At 38.6% G+C, this 22532-nt stretch overlaps 1 protein-coding gene across 1 annotated transcript in view; it reads left to right on the top strand.

Annotated features, from left to right (window-relative positions):
* LOC117428239 (phosphatidylinositol transfer protein beta isoform) overlaps positions 1-22532 on the top strand; it is a 70673-nt gene that overhangs the window by 6349 nt on the left and 41792 nt on the right. The window contains exons 2-4 of the mRNA XM_058994783.1: positions 5532-5562; positions 18305-18450; positions 22176-22267. Of these exons, the coding sequence (XP_058850766.1) occupies positions 5532-5562; positions 18305-18450; positions 22176-22267 (269 nt within the window). The remainder of the gene's footprint in view (positions 1-5531; positions 5563-18304; positions 18451-22175; positions 22268-22532) is intronic.

Genomic DNA, 22532 nt, shown 5'->3' with positions numbered 1-22532 from the left:
GTCGGGGAATGCCTTCATTCTTGTGTGGTGCCAGAAACTTGTTTTTAGACTTGTAATCAAGTCTGATGGACACCCTAGTGTGATTCTAGCTTTCTACCCTCTAGAATGCACTTCTCTCTTCTGATTGTGCCCTAGTTGTGTGATGCCTTTGAACCTTATCATTATTGTGATCCATGAAATAAAGCTGTACATTTGTTTATTATGTGATTAGGGATGTCACAATATGGGTTTTGTATTTAACATGATTAGTTTGGGTGTTTATCATAATTGTTAGTCTAATTTTTAGGATGTTAAATGTCTTATTCACAAATCCAATAGCTACACTGGTACTTGGGTTAAACGCATCTCTGAATGGAGCTGGTCACATCAGCCTGCCCTAAGTTTTACCGCAGTACCAGTAATTAAGCATATGAAAATGAATAAATAGAAAACACGTGAATACAGACTAGCTGTGATGAGCCTCTCCTTACAGCTTTTTAAAATGTTTCTCGTTCAGACCTTTTTTTAATTAAAACAATTAAATAAATAAATAGGCTTGTAACAATAGCAATAATAATCAACTTATGTATTGATTGGGACCCCACGATAACAAAATGATAATATTTTAATGAAATAAAAAATGTGTCTTATATATATTAACTTACTGTCAAGAATGTAGTCTGTGGTTGTGCTTCTTAAAGTTAGAGTATGCGTTTGTGAACAAATACAGGATGGTGATGCGGAGATCAAGAGTAATCTGCTATGTTAATGTATTTTAATGTATAAATCAGTCCCAACTGTAGCTGTCGGTCTTGAGTGAAACTAATAATGTTTAACATTACTACGTTGTCACGTGCTTCTGTTTCAGAAAGTTATTTTTAATTTTTCCGTTTTGAAAGAATGCACTATCCGCAACCTTTTTCGTTTTTAATTGCTGTCTGAGTCTAAGTGCCGCTGGATCGTAGCTTGATGTATGTGATCCAATGAAACATTGCAGGTTGTACAGAACCATTGATTTGTTCTGGCACTGTGCTATTGAACTTAAAAGCACAGTTGTAAGGGTTTGTTACTGGTGTCCTAAGAGTCACATCTGTACTTGAATTTCATCACACATTCATCAAACTGAAAAGACGGAAACTGAAAGCTGGGTCCAGATTATAAAGGCTTGCCTTTGGCCCTGTGCCACATACTTTTCACTGGTGGTTGTTTGGAGAAGGCAGGACCATTCTGTTCATACAGAGGTGATACTGAAAGGGATTTAAGTAAAGTCTTGCTGCTGGCACTCTATTTTGCCAAATGTGGCCATGTCCTTGTGTTAATAAAATATAGATTAAAATTAAGAGGGTGAAATTAAGGAAGGGTTGCTTGCTTATACTGATAAAATGCGCACAATTGATCCGTCCTATTTCTGAAACCCATAAAAATGTTGCTGTGCTACCTTACTGCCTTATGACCAGTTCTGCTGTATGAAGGGCTGCCTTACAGATCATGCATGTTGTATTTACAAAAAGGTTGGCATCATTTGTTTGGATGTTTGTATTTTCAGAAACAAGGAAAACGCTTTCCAAAAATAGACCTGGCATCTAACTTTGAGAAACAGAACATTTGGCCATCAAGATAGATTGTTTAATCATGTGACTTTTGCAAGACGGTGAGAGTTGAAATTATGTATGTATGTATGGATGGGTTGGGATTTGGTTAAATTGTTGATTACACACCACTGTGGAGTAGTGAGTAAGCTCAGCCTTTTTTCATTCACTATGGAGTCATTTGCTTTTCCCAGGGTTTGTCAGCTAATGAATCCCTGCCTTCTTGGTACTGGAACTTCCCAGGGGGCAGAGGTCTGGTTTTTGTCTCTAAACGTCTTATGAAATTCTGGAAAATGGATGTTCGCCAAGCTTGGCTGCTGGTAAGCTATTGCAGTAAGACTTGGAGTTAAAAGGGAAAGGAGTACCCGGATTAGAATAGAGATTTGATACTGTAATACCAGGGACTGGACATGTTTTCACCTCCTGAGGTGTACTCAGTTTGGTAAGAATAGATGTTCTAGACCAGGGATGGCGAACCTTTTTTAGCTGGAGTGCCCAAAGTTGGATTTTTTTTTTAAATATACATCACTAAGTGCCAAGGGTGCCAATGATTAATTAGGGGTGTAAAAGGTTATCCGGCGGCTAAACGGTAACTTTTTAAAATAATATTTACTTTCCTTTTTTTGTAATTAAGTTTTTATTAAGCAAACATACCAAAAAAACAGCAATCCACGATACAAAATAATCAAGAACATTACATGAACTAGGACAGAACCCTTCCTTCAGCCCTCATCCCCTCGCAACCTCCCCAAACCCTGAACCCCCCCCCCCCCTCTGTTGTCTGGAGAGCAGGTGTGGGGGAACAATATTTACATTCCTATGACTAATGGGACTTCTGCTGCTGAATATCTGCTGACATTTTTTCAACCCGTGGTTCATAGAAGCACACTGAAACAGGTTGTCTTACTATCTCCCCAGAAGAGATCTCTATACAACAGCAGCTTTCAGCATGAACAGCTATCCCACTATTGCAGATATTTGCTGGGTGCCATACCTAACAAAAAATGTCCACAGTTAATATTGCCCACCACATCCCCTCCCCCATCCCATCCATATCCCCATCCCCATCATAACTGCCAGACCAAACATACACTCCCTCTCTCTTCAACCCCATCCCACTCCTGTTCCCCTGTATACTTCACTGGGCACTTAATGCTGGTCTCCCCTCACCTCCCATAATTTCCGCTTGTCCCTGAGAACTTGCAATCTGTCCTAAGCAATTCCTTTTTTTTTTTTTTTATATTTTTTTGTAAATTTAGTCGTCGCCAATTATTTTTACCCCGGTTTTCACCCCAATTTAGCATGCCCAATTATTATCTGTATCCCCGGCTCACCGCTCGCAACCCCCCCGCCGACTCAGGAAACGGAGGCTGAAACACGCGTCCTCCGAAACGTGCTCCTTCCAAGCCGTCATTTTTCGCACTGCAGATCCACAGCAATGCTACCAGACCTATAGTGCCGGAGGACAACACAGATCTGGCGGCTCCGCTGCAGAGCCACAGGCGCCCTATCGGCCACAGAGGTCGCTGATGCGCGGTGAGCCGTGGATTCCCCTGCCGACCTAAGCCCTCCCTCCCCGGGCAGCGCTCAGCCAATTGTGCGCCGCCCCCTAGGAACTCTCGGTCACGGTCAGCTGTGACATAGCCTGGATTCGAACCAGCGATCTCCAGGCTATAGGGCACATCCTGCGAGGAGCGCCTTTACTGGATGCGCCACTCGGGAGCCCTGTCCTAAGCAATTCCCTTACATTCCCCATTCCCTGTCCCTAAGTACACTGCACATTCTTTTTTTTGTAAATTTACAGACATAAAAAGCAATAGTGATAGTGCTCCTCACAGGGACCCATCAACCTTTGCATATGCCCCTCTATATATTTTGGACAATGACTCTTTAATCCTTATTCAAGTAAGATCAATCTTAATTTTATATAGCACCTTTCATAGTAGAACATCATCTCAAAGCACTTCACAGCATGTAAAAGAATAACAGTGCATCATACAATAAATACATAATTTGAATATTATATTGCTAAACTACCGTAAAATACATAAATCACATTTCATGACGCATTAAGTTTAGAATTACAATGCTAAACATCAGTAAAAGCAACAATCACAGTGCATCATACAATAAATATAAGACGTTTGCTCAATTGGCACGCTGCACCAGTAACCCTGGCCATAATTGTTTTGTTTTTTTGTTTGCAGTTGCACACAGTGGCAGCCATTACCGCTGTACCGTCATTTTTTTCCAACTGTATATTTACTTACATAAAACATATCTACTGCTTTTACATTTTGTAAAATAACTATTTAAAAGGCGAGTAGCAGATAACATACTTATTAGAAAAAGATTTCTGTGGTGTCAAACTACCTTGAAAAAAAAGGAGTATCCACAAATGTACTCTACATATCAGAGGCATAATTTATTTTGAGACGATTGATTTTTGAGAATTTACAACCTGCTTTTTCCCCACTGTATGAAGAGGGGTAACATACCACAGTATGACCCGTAATTAAGATTAAAATAGTATTAAAAAACAAACAAAAAAAAAAAAAAAACAGTGCATCAAACAAAGATTACATAGTTTGAGATACGAGTATGTGACAGTGAAATATATTTTCGGTACTTATGACAAGGGAAAGGTTTGACAATCAAAACTGCGTGGGACATTTGCTTTAAAGTTCAATGCACGTGTTGCCGCCAGTGACACCTGCAAAAGACCTTGCACTGCACATTAACACGTGTGCGAAAAGCTGTACATCTTTTTAAAAAAGACGTAAGCCCGAATGTGCTTGGTTATGTAATTTCAACCTATTTTAGGCTCGCAGACCCGCGACCCCTAGTGTAAAGTATGAAAGATTGTGGTCATTTCTCCATTTAGTACAGCAGATGACGGTCAGTAAAATGCTACGACCATCAGGCTAACGATGCCTTCCTCCCCGCGTGTCCCGCTGACACATCCATAGCTGACCACAATTACATTTGATCCTCCATAGGACAGACTTGCTGTTTTTGATCAGCTTTCTGTTCCCAGGGTACTTGAATAAAGCAGCTCAGCAGCATAAACAGCCAACCATGAACGTGTAGATAATAACGGCTACAGATAGCGCTGCTTAATTACTGGGGGCGGGGCCGTCCTTGCAAATCAAACTGACTGCCTTTCCAAAGTGCCACTCAGAGGGCGTGCAAAAAAAAAAAAAAATAAATAAATAAAGCAGATAACTGCTCACTCGGCGTGCCACTCTGGGCACGCGTGCCATAGGGTCGCTGTCGCTGTTCTAGACACCAAGTGGTCACATGACCAGCAGTTGTGCACATGATGTAATTACATGTTACTGTAGTTAATTCTGGATGATGTGATGCCCACGACTCAGACTTTGTCTACATTTGGTACATCAGTGGTATTCCATGATTCCATGATGACATTTCAAACCCATTTGAGATAGTCTTCATATCAGAGTTTTAAAAGCACCTGTGACAATTTGACAGTGTTTGGATTGTTCAATGTATTTCAAAATGTGGCACTATTGAGTGTGTCCATGAATCATGATACTTTGATACAAGACCAAAAACATAACAAAAATCATTGGAGATCACGAAGTGGTTCTTGAAGAGTATGTGTGTTTTTATAGTTGGTAATACAAACTCGCCATATGCAATTTATTTAGTCTTTTAACAAAATAGTCCATCATTGAATGATCATTTGATCATATTGTGCATCATACAAGTAGCCCATCAAGACTATCACATGTATCGCGATACATATCATATCGTGACCTGCATATCAGAAGTATCGTGACAGTAGTGTAATGTTGCATCCCTAGTAATTTACCTGCCATAACACATTTATGCACACCCCTATTTTCCTTGAAAATACAATATTTTAAAATAACATTCACATTGTGGCACTTTAGGTATTTTTGTTCATGTAACTAACATATTTTTCTTTTTCCCTTCCAGCCGTGTAATTTTGCCCTGCTCAGTGGAGGAGGTGAGTTGTTTCTTTCTATGGAGTTTTTTAAATTGTACTTGATTTTGATTTTATATTCTTTCTTCTCATCCAAAGAGAAGCTTTTCATGATTAAGTTTTGTTCATTAGTCAAAGTTGGTGCCAACATATACTCAACCCTTATGTATGAAGTACCCTTATGAATATAGTAGAGAAATGGCAAACAAAAAAAGTAATTAACATTGTGCTTGTTTAGCAGAAAGATGTATTAATAGTCTAGTGTGAGGTGATCAAAGGTATTTTACATTAAACCAGTTTAACTGAACTTTTTGGTAAGTGGTAAACCCTCTATGCTGTTTTATCTCCATTTATTTTACTGTGCAAACTTCAAATGCTGCCTATTTTTCTATTGAATAAGTCCATAAAGTCTGATTCCAGCTGGTATACCTATCACAAAAATAAAGAAATCTGTCAATTACATACATACAGTACAGACCTTCCATAATAATACTTTACTGAGGAGAGGCTAACATTAGATTGGTTTATTTCAAGAAGTACTCTGATAGTTTAAATAAATAACCACAATATGAATGTGTATATGGAATACACTGAATATTAAATAAGTGACTTCACATTGTATAGTTACTAAGGTCAGCATCTATATTTCATGTGAATATTTCCAGTAATGTTGAAACAAAAAACTTTGTCAGTTTTTAATGTCTTAGTTTTAATGCTCTAGCACCCTCAGAGTCTGAGTTGTTCTACATATTTTGTTGTTCTTTGTATAATATTTAGCTATAGGGATGAAAACTGGTGACTACTGTGTTACTCTGAGACAAATTGCCTTATGTAAGGATAACAGCCTTCTTATACAGACGTGCTCAAATTTGTTGGTACCCTTACAGCTCATTGAAATAATGCTTCATTCCTCCTGAAAAGTGATGAAATTAAAAGCTATTTTATCATGTATACTTGCATGCCTTTGGTATGTCATAGAATAAAGCAAAGAAGCTGTGAAAAGAGATTAATTATTGCTTATTCTACAAAGATATTCTAAAATGGCCTGGACACATTTGTTGGTACCGCTTAGAAAAGATAATAAATAATTGGGTCATAGTGATATTTCAAACTAATTTGTTTCTTTAGTTAGTATCACACATGTCTCCAATCTTGTAATCAGTCATTCAGCCTATTTAAATGGAGAAAAGTAGTCACTGTGCTGTTTGGTATCATTGTGTGCACCACACTGAACATGGACCAGAGAAAGCAAAGGCGAGAGTTGTCTGAGGAGATCAGAAAGAAAATAATAGACAAGCATGGTAAAGGTAAAGGCTACAAGACCATCTCTAAGCAGCTTGATGTTCCTGTGACAACAGTTGCAAATATTATTAAGAAGTTTAAGGTCCATGGAACTGTAGCCAACCTCCCTGGGTGCGGCCGCAAGAGGAAAATCGACCCCAGATTGAACAGAAGGATAGTGCGAATGGTAGAAAAAGAACCAAGGATAACTGCCAAAGAGATACAAGCTGAACTCCAAGGTGAAGGTACGTCAGTTTCTGATCGCACCATCTGTCGCTTTTTGAGCGAAAGTGGGCCCCATGGAAGAAGATCCAGGAGGACTCCACTTTTGAAAGAAAAACATAAAAAAGCCAGACTGGAATTTGCTAAAATGCATATTGGCAAGCCACAATCCTTCTGGGAGAATGTCCTTTGGACAGATGAGTCAAAACTGGAGCTTTTTGGCAAGTCACATCAGCTCTATGTTCACAGACAAAAAAAATGAAGCTTTCAAAGAAAAGAACACCATACCTACAGTGAAACATGGAGGAGGCTCGGTTATGTTTTGGGGCTGCTTTGCTGTGCCTGGCACAAGGTGCCTTGAATCTGTGCAGGGCACAATGAAATCTCAAGACTATCAAGGCATTCTGGAGCGAAACGTACTGCCCAGTGTCAGAAAGCTCTGTCTCAGTCGCAGGTCATGGGTCCTCCAACAGGATAATGACCCAAAACACACAGCTAAAAGCACCCAAGAATGGATAAGAACAGAACATTGGACTATTCTGAAGTGGCCTTCTATGAGTCCTGATCTGAATCCTATCGAACATCTATGGAAAGAGCTGAAACTTGCAGTCTGGAGAAGGCACCCATCAAACCTGAGACAGCTGGAGCAGTTTGCTCAGGAAGAGTGGGCCTGTTAACAGGTGCAGAAGTCTCATTGAGAGCTACAGAAAATGTTTGATTGCAGTGATTGCCTCTAAAGGTTGTGCACCAAAATATTAGGTTAGTGGTCCCATCATTTTTGTCCATGCCATTTTCATTTGTTTTATTATTTACAATTTTATGTTGAATAAAAAATTAAAAGCAAAGTCTGATTTCTATTAAATATGGAATAAACAATGGTGAATGCCAATTACTTTTGTCAGTTTCAAGTTATTTCAGAGAAAATTGTGAATTCTTCGTTTTTTGTGGAGGGGTACCAACAAATTTGAGCATGTCTGTATATACAGAACAATGGACGATTGACTGTCACTCGAGCCATTAAATACTATTTTATAGAAGAAAAGTTGTCGATCGGAGTATTGATGGCAAATGTATCTGCTTTTGGGCATGTTCCAAATTTAATTGCATACAGTGGCACCAAACATTGAGTTGCAATATCCATATCTGGCCACTCTCAAACTGTAGTCTGCTGTGTTATGCAATGACTTTGTGCCTTACCGCTGCCATGTATCTTTTCTTGGCTAATACTGACGCACTGAAAACCTACCTACTGAATTCTTCTGAAATATCCAATCTGCCTTCTGCTCCAAAATGTCTGTTGGATTGTTGTATTTTTTCATATCAAAGGTGTAAATTAGATTTCAGAAAGGAGGCTCCTCATACACTGGATGTTTTGAATGGCTCAGCTGGCCCAAGCTTCTCACCTCTGATTTAGCAAAGAGGAGAATAAACCAAGGTGATGCAACTCACACCCAGTCCTAATTGCCTTGGACAAAAAATAAATGGGTGCTTTGTACTTTGATCAGCTCTACAAAGTAATCTTGGAAAAGAGCTTGACTAGGAGTTCGTGCCATGGACTTGCTGAGTTTGAGAGTCTACCTCCAGAGCTGGAATGAGTTTGCTGTGCTGTATTATCAGAGACGACCTTTGTGTTAGCAGTGATAAAGGACAGCTGCAGTACTGTACGTAGAGCTGTTTAAAGGTGAAGGCAAGGGTAATAAAGCTACATAGCACTACACACGCCATACTGTGCTGCTTAGTGTTTTATTGCTGGGATTCATAAAGTGTGTCTTCTGAATAACTTGGGATTTGAATGTGTTTTGTTGTGGAATATACATGAATACACACATTTTGATATTTTTACATAGACAACAATGGGGGAAATAATTACCATAATGTTAATGATAAAATGACTGTTAAATTGATATAATGTACCATCAATTGTAGTTAGGCTGACAGTGGTATTCACTTCAATATGGGTCATTCTCAAGACATGTATTAACAGCACCAATTAATGGATTATACATGGCAATTATCTCATTGCACTGTTGATCAGTATTACAGCATTTAAGGAGTTTGTTACTGCACATATTGAAACCTGTGTGCATAGTGGTGTCTGAGTATTAACCTCCCTCAGTATCTCTTCACTGTGATTTTGAACTTTGCTCAGCCTACTCATAAACTGGAACCATCTCCATGTGGTTGAACTACATTTCGGTATTGGCACACCTTTTTTTTGTTTTTAGTTTAAGCACACCACCTAGTTACAGTTAGCATGCTGTAGTCAAGCAAGTTGGGATACTTGAAAAGGTTCTCCCAGTCTAGGGCTTTGTTCCAGATGTTAATTAACGTACATGGCTGTGGCGTGAGACCCGTGTATAAGATCAGATGGTGGCACGAGACCTCTGTATAATAAGATTGCCGATGTACAGTATAATGAGGCTGGTGATAAGCCTGCTAATACAGCTCCTCACACAAACTGTTACACCAAGTTAACTTTCCAGCTCTTCTAGTACAGTAGCTTTAGAAGAACCTTGAACATTGCTGTACTTTTAAACAGCTCTACTCTTCAAATCCAAGGGCATTTAAGTTCAGTAAGTGCTGAGAATGTGTCAGTTAGTTATTCATTCAAAGCAATTAAATGCAGTCTTTTTTTATATATACAATTACCTCGTTATCAACTTTCTTTTTCTGTTCTTACTGAAGACACTTCTTCTCTTCGCTTGTGTTTTATTTTTGTAACCACCACAAACCAGGTGTTGCTAATAAGCCAATCAGATTCACTGCAGTGGAATCATGCACACCTGCTATGTGGCTATTCTAAAACCTAAGATTCAGCTTCTCTGAGCTGTTGAAATAAATGGTTGTCAAAAATATGCAGGCAGAGTGTAGGTTTTGACCCATTGTGTTAGTGCAAGCCAATTCATTTAATGTTCAGTGTTTTTTCATAGTCTTGTACACAAATGCAGATTGCAGTAATTTGTAAAAAGTGATAGTTTCCTTAAATGGCTTTCTTGATGGGTTACAAACATGCCCTATTTTTGAATATGTAAACATTTTAAATCCTAGTTTAAACCGTGTCATCCAGATATTACTGGGTCTTTTTGAGGAGAAGGCTGTAGTTTTTTGGTACTAGTTTATTTGATTGAAAATCCTATTATTTACACGTAATTGAGCCTGCTTGTGATATATACAGTAAGCATTGGACCAGCACCAACTGCAGCGGACAAAGCTTTATTTAACAGTCATCGTTCCAAGCAGGTTATCAGTCACATTTTACTACTACTAAAAATATGAATAATACTAAATAATATGAACTTACGCTTGTCGAGTGACCTCAGTGATTGGTTATGCTGATTCAACTTTTTTGTTTTGGTCATCTGGGCATTTCTTTCAATACAGCTTATGCCTTACGCACACTACAACGCTTTGCTATCAAGACGGCCAATGAAGAAATTAAAGGTTTGCTTCTGGATAACACGAGCTGGAGCGGGGAGGGGTGGACGGGGCTCTGTTTTCGAAATTAAAATTATTAGTGTTTGCATATATTTTGTATGTTTCAAACATATTCTACCATAGCACTTCTCTTACACTATCTTGTACAGTAGGTATTCAGTGCATATTTTACTGAAGCAATACAGCCTAGAGGTACGAGCCCACTGCTTTGGATACTTTATACCCTGCTCCATACACTGCAGCAGTGCCATGTAAAGTCGCTACGTAACGATTTGGTAGCGGATTTTAATAACAACTTTTGTTTATGTAATATGCATTAGACAAATCAAAAGATTGAATTTTGCATCCGAGTGACATTTAATGTGTGATTTATAGTATTCACACATTGTCAAACAGTTTCTGTTAACAGAAAAAAATAAAATAAATATATAGTGTGTGAACCTGTCTGACGAACCTTCGAAGGTTTAAAATGGTTTCTCTGCCGCTAAACTCCTGGTTCATGCTCTCATCTTCACCTGTCTCGATTACTGCAATTCCCCCCTCCTTGGCCTTCCCTCCTTCACCTTAACACCACTACAGCAAATTCAAAACGCCTCTGCCCGTATCATATTCAACCTCCCCTGCTCCTCTCATACCTCCCCTCTTCTCCTCTAGCTACACTGGCTCCCTGTTTACTATCGCTGCTTATTTAAATTCCTTACTCTAGTCTACAAATCCCTCCATGGTCTCGCCCCACCCTACCTGGCTGCACTTATCACTTCCTCTGCTCCCTCCCGTCCCTTACGCTCTCAAACTCTGTTATCCCTCTCGGTCCCACCCTCGCCCTGTGCCCAGTCCTGTTTCTGTTCCTTCTCCCTCCTGGCTCCCCTTCACTGGAATAAACTCCCACTCAATATAAAACAGTCACCTACACTACGCAGTTTTCGCTCCTCCCTTAAAATCTTTTCACCCTAGCCTATCCCACTGCGTGCCCTAGCCCCTAACCCCCGGTCAGGACCCTGCTTGCTTGCCCAACCCTGCCCTAGCCTCTGTTCTCACAGTAGCACCACTCTCTACTTCCTCACCCTTGCCCAATAAACATACCTTCTTCCTTCAGCCATTTCTCTTGATTGTACCGTTTAGTTTAATAATTGTAAAGCGCCTTGGTCAAAGGTGCTATATAAATATAAATAAATAATAAAAAAAAAAATAATAATAATCTTAGAATCCCTGGCTAGTGAACGTACCTTCGAACCTTTGGACACAGCCCTACTATTAACAATCCCGATATTTGTGATTAGTCGATTACCGTTGTCTGAGGTTGACTGTCACTTTACTATTCGTCTAGTTGACTATTCGGTGCTACCCCAGTAGCCACTCAATTCTATAGAGTGTCCTATCAATTCTGTAGTACAGTTGAGTTATGAGTGGTCGACAGGTGTGCTGTGTTTTTTGTTTTGCATGCTTTGAGTTGACCCTGTATCGAGTTCATAAGCAGGCAGGTTGCAGTGTACATACAGTGCAGTAGTACCTTGCCCAATGGCAAGACTGTTTACAGCTGTTTTAAAATGAGTGATCCTATTAGCAGGTGCAGGAGTCCTGCCAGAAAAGCTAAGCTGCTTGGGTGTGCCTTCTATTTACATTGGGTGGACAGATGTTTAGAAAGTACAATATGGGTAGTGTTCCGCATTTTTTATTTTTATCTTTAAAAAAAATCCCGGGATTTTTTTTAAAAAATATATATTAAAATGGGGATAAAATCAGTAAAACTTTCTAATTTAAAAAAACGGTGGAAAAAAATCTTGGTATACACACTTTACATGTGGAATATGATGCGTAGCAGTTCTGGTTTCTCATTAGGTTTAATGTCCCTGGCATGTCTGCTGAAGCACAATCTGTGCAAGTCAAAGCCACACTTTCCCAATTTAGCTGATACGTTTGGGAAATTGCTATGCTGACAGAAATAGTATCTACAGAAGGTATGCACTTGACATAAGCACAAAACAAGCCAGGTATATTCGCTTATTTGCCTTGAAATCATAAAAAGAAAATTGACAGAACTGGGCAGTGCAAGCCATCGGGAGACGTGTCCAAAATCACACTGGATATTTACATCAGTGCTTTCCATTTAGCTTAAACTAAAGCATCACCATTTTCTGTTAGATATTTACGATTAAGATTGTCGGCGTTAGGTAGTGTTTTATTTAATGGACAGTACTGTTGCATGAAGTCACCAATACACACCTCTGCAATAAACAGTGGCTGTCCACCAAAGCACAACGCTCTGACAAACTCATCAACAGTCATTCTGCGCTCTCTTTTGATTAAAGTGCATGTAAAAGCCGCATAAATGGATTGCTTGTCTCTCGGTTCACTTTCTTGTTTTAGTTTAATGTGTTGCTTATTTTTCAGTATGTTCTTTTATTGTCAGTGCGAACATGTACCTCAATGCAGCAGTATTTGCAGTGCTATGCATGCTCTGTCTCATCTGACCCACTACTGCTATTTTTGCTTTTGTATACTTTGAAACATTCATTTTTGAATATTCATAATCCCCATTCTTTATCCACTGAAAATAATATATTTTCATGCAAGTATTTCAATTTAGTTTTTGATCAAGCTTGTAGTTGCTACGCCCAGCAATTGCCACAATAATCAGACTTTGATTGGACAACATAATCAGGTGATAGTGTGTTTGTTAAGTGTCAGAACCACGACTGAATGTTATTTGATCCTCTGACATCTAAACGTCTGCTGTATCCTAGGATACAGTGTAGGGCTGCTTGTTACAATGTCAGAGTCAAAATAAAACAGCATTTTAATCAAAATATTGTTTATTTCCTAGAAAATAGTACCGGGAAAATACTGAATAATAGACAAATATTGTGTATAAATCAGTAAAAAATTAGTCTAGTTAAAAAAAAAAAAAATACTGTAATTTTTTGTTAATTCGGAATAAACCGGAAACGCGGAACACTGTGTGGGTAAAAATGAAATGGGAGTTTAAACTTCTGTTAAATGCAGTGATTAAAATGTAACATTTAATGTGCATCTGAGCTGGGACACACGTTGAAAAATATATAAAAAAAAAAAAAATCCTTTTTGAACTAGCTGGAAAACAATAGTATAATTCATACCATATTACAGTGAAGTAAAATAAACATAATGCTGCATCAAGTGACCTATTAGAGAAAGTAGAAGAACATGTAATCTGTGCAGTAGAATGCTCATTTTTTATTTCAGATGTCATTTGTGTTGGTTTCCTTTGCATATCTTTGATACAATCATTTGTGAACACTGTTATATGAAGTAATCTAAACATAGTTATTTTTGATTGAAAATGTAGCACTCAAGCAAATATTCTTCTAGCATCTGAAATGCTCCCCACCCAACTGTAAATACATTTCCCCCACAATTCATTTTATTTTAGAAGTAAAGAAAAACAGGATCCGCACCTTTTAGTTGTTGCTTCTACAGTACCACAAGAAACTGCATGGTCAGTAATAATAATGAGAGGCAGCAGCTGCAAATAGCTGAAGATGCAGAACAATATTGTGTTAAGGAAAGATAAAAACAACTACTGTAGGTAACTGAAGATGTGCATAAACAGCAAAGGGATTGGCAGTTGGTAGATGAGTGTCTTAGTATTTGGTGAACAGCTGTATTCTGTGATTCTCAGATGATTTTAGTTCCAGGTTAAAATGAAATAAAATAAATGATCTGATATACCATTCCCCTTACATGTTGTCCTTGGGCATGCTTTAAAAACGTTCTGGTTTTTATTCTTGCTTGACTGAACAGCAGTGTGGGCTTCATCAATCATAATGCCTATCAGCACCAAGATGTTGGAGTGTAACGATTTATTGTGTATTGTTGAATCATAATAATTCCGTTCCATGATATACCGTACCGCAGCGGTCCAGATAAGCTGTGTACAGGTACTGCTGTTTTTAAACATTAAAAATCTGAAATACGCATAAAATTTTTCTGCACAGCTTGTCTGCCTCCCCTCCCACCTCCCCTAAAACTTCCACTAACAACTACATTTCCCAGAATACAATGTCTTCAGTTACTAGGAAACTGTACACAAGAAAAATCAACCCAACAAACATTATCCAATCTCTGGCTAGCCCTGTTGTCTTTGCAGCCAATCACAGAAAGAATAAGAAAAATTCGAAGCTACACAGGTTGAAGCGTAAACACCCCAGTCCAGCTACAAAACCAACTGGAACCATCGTCATAGGCAACCGCTAAAAAGAAAAAAGGTGCCTTTATTTATCTGTATGGCTTTATATTGAAGTTTTAACATGTTCACTGATAAGAATTTAATGTTAAAATATAAGTAACTTAATTAATTTGCAGTCAGGGTGATGCCTTGAAAGAAATGCGCTGAGGCGATAAAGAACCTTGTAGAACACACGCGTGGTTTTACAGTAGTTCAAAGTAACATTGCACTTAAAATGGAAGGCTCTTTTTTAATGCCTACTCCATTACCATTAGATTGTACAGTTTCTATGGTGATTACTTCAAGGCTGACTTCAAGGTAATGTTGCATTTTACCCCCTGAAAATACATTTTACTCTCTGTGTTCAAATTAGAGGGTAAGTTACTCCCACACCCAAAGCCTTATCTGGAGCGCTGCCACGCTGTAACAGAGGTTGCTTCACTTCTATCATGATACAAGACCAAAAGCACAACATAACTCCTTGTAATTCACCAAGTGATTCTTTGAAGAATGTGTATGTTATCGCTGGTATGAATACATACTCTCCCAATTCCGTTTCATTTTTGTCTAACAAAATGGCCCAGTGTTACAGTAAACGACCTATTTGATCTGATTTCACGTCTTACATGTAGCCTATCAGGACCGTCGCACCTATCATGATACAGTAGGCATTGTATCGTATTACTGTACTGACATTAGTGTACCGTTCCACCCCTACTAGAGGGTTTGTTTGTTTCTTGATGAGGCTGTAGTCTTGAAGGGTATGATTTTATTTAATTCTAAACTGTGGTTGTAGACGATGGGGCCCCATTGGAAGGTTGTAGACCTCCCTCTGCCAGACTGAACATGTTTGTGTCAAATCTAGCCTGAGAGAGTACTGTGCAGTCCCTTTAAAACTGCTCTGGGAGGAATTATATTCAGCAGTTTTGACGGGACGACGGGCTTGCTGCAAACGGAGTGCTTTGTAATTGGGGAATGGGTGATTGGGATTTAATTTGCTGTGTTTTAAACAACAACAAAATTTCCTGAAGTAATCAGGTTCTTGAAAGCCTATTTACTGTATCAATACTGTATGTGTGCTTGTTCTGATGTGTACAATACAATGCTTTGTGCAGGGTAAGCCCAGTGTTAAGCTTTTTAACCAGATTACTCTTGTAAATTTAAAATGCTGCTTTATCTTCAGTTAAAATGGTGTTTGTGTTAACTACATCGATTATTGATAGCAGAACAAAAGATTAACTTTGTTTCATAGACTACAGGTAGAAAACTTTAAATTATACCTGTCTGATTTTCTATAGGAGCTAATAACATTTTAAACAATAAAAATGAGTTGGAAACAGTTTGTTCGTTAAGATGCTTTAAGTTCTGTTCGTTATCCAGTATGAATGTGTGTTCCTGTCGCTGTGTGTGACTGTGTCCATTGATGAATGAAATGTAGTTTGTTTTATTAATAATCCTAATATCAAAGATGTAGTCCTTTTATTAGTACAGTACACATAGCCTACATTAGATAATTGAAAAATATCCTCTAATTATATGTTTGTAATTTTCTATGTTACCTAGCTGTTGAGAGTATCAGAATATGGGGATGGAGGAAAAACTCTTCATATGTCACAGTATGTATTTCTACAGTAAACCAAATGTTTAGACTACTGCAAGTGTGTGTTTCTTTTTGTAAGGGAGGTCATTTTTTACTATACTTTTGGTGCGAAGATGCACTCTTCAGTTTTACACTAAAATAGAATTACATCATCTCTTTCCCAAATGTTGTTTAATTCAAGAGAAGTCTTTGCTGCAGACACATTTGTGCTTTCTTCTTATTGAGACCTGTTTGCCCCATGTCTGAAATCCAGATCACAAGCTCCTGGAACTACTACTATAGCAGTAGTTGGTTTTAAATTACGCATTGAAGCTTTACAGCTTGGGAAGCAGAACCGAAATTAAATATTGTATTGTCGACAGCATTGTTAAGGAAACACCTGTACAGATTTTTTTCAACACAGGCTTATACCATCTGAAGCATGTATAGCTGTGTACGGATCTAGGAAAGATAATTAAAAACTGCCGACTGCATTAGTACTATAGAAAACTCTACTCAAAACAGCAGAGTCGAATATTCTTTGTCGAAAATGTGTAGGCAATTTGCTTATTTTATTCAGGAAAAATAATAACTTATCGCTGCTGCATACATTAACACAGGCAACAAGAAAATAGTGTGTGACTTTCAGGTTTTAATAGGGGTGTGTTGAAACGCTAGTCCCTTGCTATTAGACACTGTCATGCCATACATTTGGCTATGTTGCAGTTTCTTGCTCTGCATGTGAATGTACAGAAATACTGTACAGTCAAAGTTGCTGCAAGAATAACAGATTCCTTACCTAAATCTCTCCCAAGGTCATCACAGTGTTGAGTTATGATATGAAATCACTATGCCAATCCCGATGTTTCTTAAACCTAAATCGTCAGCAAAATAAACTGCTTAGCTCGTCCCAGTAGGAGCATCTTAGCAGCTTCTGCAGTATTCTCTGTGTCTCTGATGGACTCTGTACCTAGCAGGGGGATTGGATCCCGTCTCGGCATCACACAGAGTTGAACCTGTGGGAAAGTGCTATACGTTTCAGGAGCAGCTTGTAGCTTGAACTGGTCAGGAAAGTGTTCTTTTTGTGAAGTCGGGTGTGATGCTGAAGCTGCACTTCAGGGCTGACTCATCAAAATCGCAATTGGAAACTGAGGAAGTGATGGCAGTTCCTGTCTGATTGTCCGTCACGATTAAGAAATTGAGCGCTTCTCATCATTGCTACTTGTTGATTTATATTATTGCACTATACAGAATGTGTGGACAAAAGCAGTACATGTTCCTGTTTGGCATGTAGTGTGCCATGCCCAATTAGTCTGTTCTGACCCATAACCAGGGTTGCACTAACCAAGGCTTTTCAAATGCTGAAGTATTAGCAGCATTCTCATTGGTCCTCCATAACTTAAACACTCTAAGGTTGAACTGTAAGAAGTCAAGTACGCAAATGTTTTGGCTTGTGCCGTCTTCAGTGTAATTAGTACACTGAAGAAGGTAATACTTGACTTAGTTTTACTTGTGTTGAAGGTCATTTAAATTATTTGCTTGTTTACTTTTAATGAGGTTTTATCCCCCCCCCCCCAAGTATTCCGCTGTAGGCTAAAATAAAATTATCTGACACTCCTAGGTGTATCGTGATATTCAGGTTGTGATACAACATGTATCACGATACATGTGATGGTCCTGAAGGGTTATTTGTATGATGCATAATAAGATCTTATGATCATTTTATTTATGGGCTATTTTGATAAAAGATGCAGTCGGTGAATTAAGAACTGTATGTATTTATACACACTGTAAAATACATTTATTAGTTCAAGAACCACTTGGTTAACTACAATGAGCTATGCTGTGCTTTTGGTTTTGTATCACAATACAAACAATACATACCTCTGTTATGACATAAAATTTAAAGAAAGTATCATAATTTATCGCTATACAATGAAGAGTTACACCCCTATTAACTACAGAATCAGCCCACAGCCTGGGCATTTTTCAATACCTTTTGTGTTTCACAGTCAGTAACGTTCTTCCCTTATCTCCTCTCTCAGTATCAAGTTGGGCAGCTGTTTTCTGTGGCGGAGGCAAGTAAAAATGAGACTGGAGGCGGCGAAGGCATTGAAGTTTTAAAAAATGAACCCTACGAAAAGGAAGGCGAGAAGGGACAGTATACGCACAAAATCTATCATCTAAAGAGGTAATTTTTCTTTTATTTAAAATGCAGTTTGGTGTGCACATATACTAAAGGCAGAGCAAGTCCTTAAAGTACATAGTTAGCAAAACAGTTCCACAAAGTCTTACCTAAAATGTATAGAAATCTATGGCAAGCCAAATGATCCACTTAATTTCCAACTGTCCTCTCGTGCTGGTTGCCGTGCTGCGCTTAAATTATTGGTTAGGGTTAACTTTGTTATCTCAGAGCACTGCCAATCCTGTTATGAAGAAATATGGTCAGAACTGTCTGGCGAGTTTCAGAATCTGAAGACTTTGATGGAGAAGTATTCAGAGGGGCACGGCAGTAAAGAGTACTGTGCTTTTGTGCTCCTGAATTTGCAGTTGAAAAGTTTCGGTAGCCAATGTGCAATAATGTTCTTTCAACAAGAGCAATGAAGTAGCCACATAAAGATGCTTTTTCGTACAACAAAAATGATATCCGCATATAAAATGTAAATATTATTCTGATGGCGCCAGCCTGTTGTGAATAATCCTTTGAGGTCTGCAGGGCTTGTATTATCACGCCAGTATGTAGGCTGCCTAATGGGTGTCTCTTTAAATGTTGCCCTTTTGGAAAATGTTTGTGATTCATATGGTGATTCAGTGTATAGGAGTGAGTCAGAGTTTGAACTCGAAGTACTGGAAATGAAAGGGAAATATACATGAGTAAACTGAGCTTCTAATTTAAATGAAGTTGTCATTAAAAAACTGGAGAAAGTGTGGAGGAATGATCTTCCCTTTGAAGATGCAGTATCCCTTTAACAGAGTTGCACTGTTCTGATGTATTTTTATATAGTTCTGTGAACACGACCTTCATTTTGCATCAATCTTTACCAACCTTTACAGATGTTTCAGATTGCATTTGGATATAACCTTATAAATAAAACGTTTTGATTTTTATGCAAATATTTGTTATCTTTCAAGGAGTGTGCCATTTCAGAGGACCCTCTGTATGTGTATGCAATGTTTTTAAGTTTTCACAATATTTCTTTTTCGTTTGCAGAATGGGTGGGACATTTGTTTCTCATTTTATTCCCCAGAAAATTCTGCAATGGTGACAGACAGGACTGGTTCCACGTTTCATGTCGTAGCAGATATTCCATGACACGTTAGTTATAAATGGTGTGAGTTGGATAAAATGGGCAACAAATGCCCCACCCAGTCATTCTGCATTTATTCAGCTTTCCCAATACATGTTGAAGGGTAGTGTATAGTGCTTTGTTACCCAGCCCCACCAGAAAAAATATTTCTGCACATTTTTCTGACTTCACACTCCTTGGGCTTGAAGGAATCTTGGAACACAATGTCCTCTGCTGTACATCCCAAGGTAATGCAGTAGCAGTGCTGAAGTCACTATCCAAAACATTTGTCTCGTGTCTTAAATTCACCTCTTTTTGTGTTTTTTGAGGTTCTGGATAATGTGATAGAATGTATCAATTTTTAAACACCAATCGGGAATCTCTTTAATCTGAACAACATTTTTTAGTCTTGCTTTGATTCTTCAGGGATTTCTGTATACCAGGAATAGATACCAAGTACCCACACCAGTGTGTAGTCTATTCTTGTTAAGTGCACAGACTATTAGCAATTCTTTAAATTCAATTGTACAATAGAAAGGTGTTAATGGAGACAGAGTGTAGGAGACACTTATTTACACAGAGTAGTGAGTGTATGGAATCATTGTGATCATCAAGCTTTATCATACTCTCTTAGCCTCCAGTAAACGTTTTGGATTGTATTTAGCTATAATCTGATAAATGCAGAATGTATTTTTAAATTAACAGGTACTGTGTGCGTATTACACAATTATGAGGACCCTGTATGTGCTTGAATATGTATTTATTTATTTTTAACATATACAAAATGTTGACTGTGAAATCGCATTTTGCAATTACGCAAAGTATTTTTTTTAGTATGGCTCTAGATGTGACCATTATCGTATAATAACTTTTAGTCCTGCATAACTAGAAAGTTTCCACTTGTAAAGTTTTTTTTGGAGAACCAGACACTCCAAAAAATGACTTCCAGTGGAATTAAAATCCTCCAGCTAGTGCTGAACTTTGCTAAGGGCGAGTCTTACTCCAGGAGTGATGCTGCTCTGATTGCTCTCCATCCTGATCCTCTTCCCCAGCAGGGTGAATACTGATGTGCCACGTGTCGCATTTGAAGAGCAAATGTATGTAAATCCTACAATAGTGCACCTCAAGTGAAGCATCTTCTGTGCAGTGTTGAGCCCCCCCCTTTTTCTTTAGGATACAGTTGAATTGCAGGAGACTGTTTGATAAGTGATCTGCTTTGTCAGGCAGATGATGACCTCTGTGGTTTTCTGTTTTCAGAGAAATCCAATTAACCCTAATTCAGCATGCCCAGCCACTATAGAGTGAAAAGCCAGAAAATGTCTTGCTTTTTTAATAAAGACACTTTGACTGATCTAGCCTGATATGTCTACAACAGGCAACAAGAAAAGTAGAGCAGCTCCCGAGCTCGGGTCAAAGCACCTTATTTGTCTATCGATGAATAGTGACTTTCTTTACATATATCACTTTATATTGTGAAACGGGACCAAAAGCACTACTAGCAACTTGTAGTTCAAAAGGTGGTTCTTAAAGAAATGTGTGTTTTTGTTTTTGTTTTTTGTTTTTTTTAAATAGTATAGAAAGAAAGACATTGGGGGTGGGGGGGACTTAATTGGAATCTTAAATGGAAGTGAGGTTCACACTATCCTTTACTTTAAGCGCAGCACAGAAACTAGGACCAGGTTATGGGTTACCTAGTCCTGTTGATAATGAATCCCTTGGATCTTTAAGAGGTCAATCAGTTACTAGGGACCACACAAGGGTAGATGGGTCGAATGACCTCCTCTTGTTGGTAATTTATTTTTCATGGTCTTATATTCTTGCTCTCATTATAACTTGGTGTACTGTTACACCTCTATATCTAAGTAATTACAATAAGGAGGCTGTGTGGTCCAGTGGTTAAAGAAAAGGGCTTGTAACCAGGAGGTCCCCGGTTCAAATCCCACCACAGCCACTGAATCATTGTGTGACCCTGAGCAAGTCACTTAACCTCCTTGTGCTCTGTCTTTCGGGTGAGACATAGTTGTAAGTGACTGCAGCTGATGCATATTTCACACACCCTAGTCTCTGTAAGTCGCCTTGGATAAAGGCGTCTGCTAAATAAACAAATAAGAACCTCTTGGAATGAATGTAAGCTTCATAAAAAGGGGGGGGGGGGGGGGTGTGATAAAAAAAAATGTAATTTGAAGCTAATCTTTTGAAGGGAGGAGGGTGTAAGTCATTGCAGCAGTGATGTGATTTTATTGTTTTGTAATAGTGAATGTGAAAGCCTATCTGTGTACCTCATTCAGATCTTATATAAATCTGTTCTTTTTGTGCAAGGACTGCCTGTAATTCTTAATGTTTATCTCCTCGTAGGTTGATTGAAAGGAGGTATAGGTACAGTAATAGTAATTTACACGTTTATGATTTTTTTTTTTTGTGAATACTAGTACTAATGGGATATATAATGGCACTGTACAGTTAGACCCAGTCCTGTGTAACAAACTTCCCCTCACTCATTCAGGTGACCAATTCAAATATCTGGGTATGCATAGCCCAGGCTATGGAGATGTAGCAGAGGTGCCCATGTTTGCGTGAATCCTGGTATTAGTAACTGTAAGTGTTGTGTTTTTATTTGTGTTCCTCGCAGTAAAGTCCCCGGGTTTGTCAAGATGATTGCACCGGAAGGCGCCTTGGTGTTCCATGAGAAGGCCTGGAATGCATATCCCTATTGCAGAACAAGTAGGTTCTTCAGAACCATTCTTCATGTTAGTTATCAGTGTGTAATGTTTTAAGCCAGGTCATACAAGAGTAGGTCTTCCTTCCTCCTGTGGATACATATTCCTGGTAACAAGGATTTCATGGAGGAGGCTCTACATCGTTTTATCTAGAGCCATCAGTACTAATATGATTGGCTGTATGGTTGGCACATGTGACAGTCCTTGCTTAAAGTATGCACCTGGAAGTTCTTTGCATTGTGATTGGAGTTCTCCCCAATCAAGGCTGA

The sequence above is a fragment of the Acipenser ruthenus genome, chromosome 21 (genome assembly GCF_902713425.1).
Source record: "Acipenser ruthenus chromosome 21, fAciRut3.2 maternal haplotype, whole genome shotgun sequence".
In the NCBI taxonomy this organism is placed as follows: Eukaryota; Metazoa; Chordata; class Actinopteri; order Acipenseriformes; family Acipenseridae; genus Acipenser; species Acipenser ruthenus.
The sequence above is the reverse complement of the archived record's forward strand: the minus strand, read 5'-3'. Positions and strand labels throughout refer to the sequence as shown.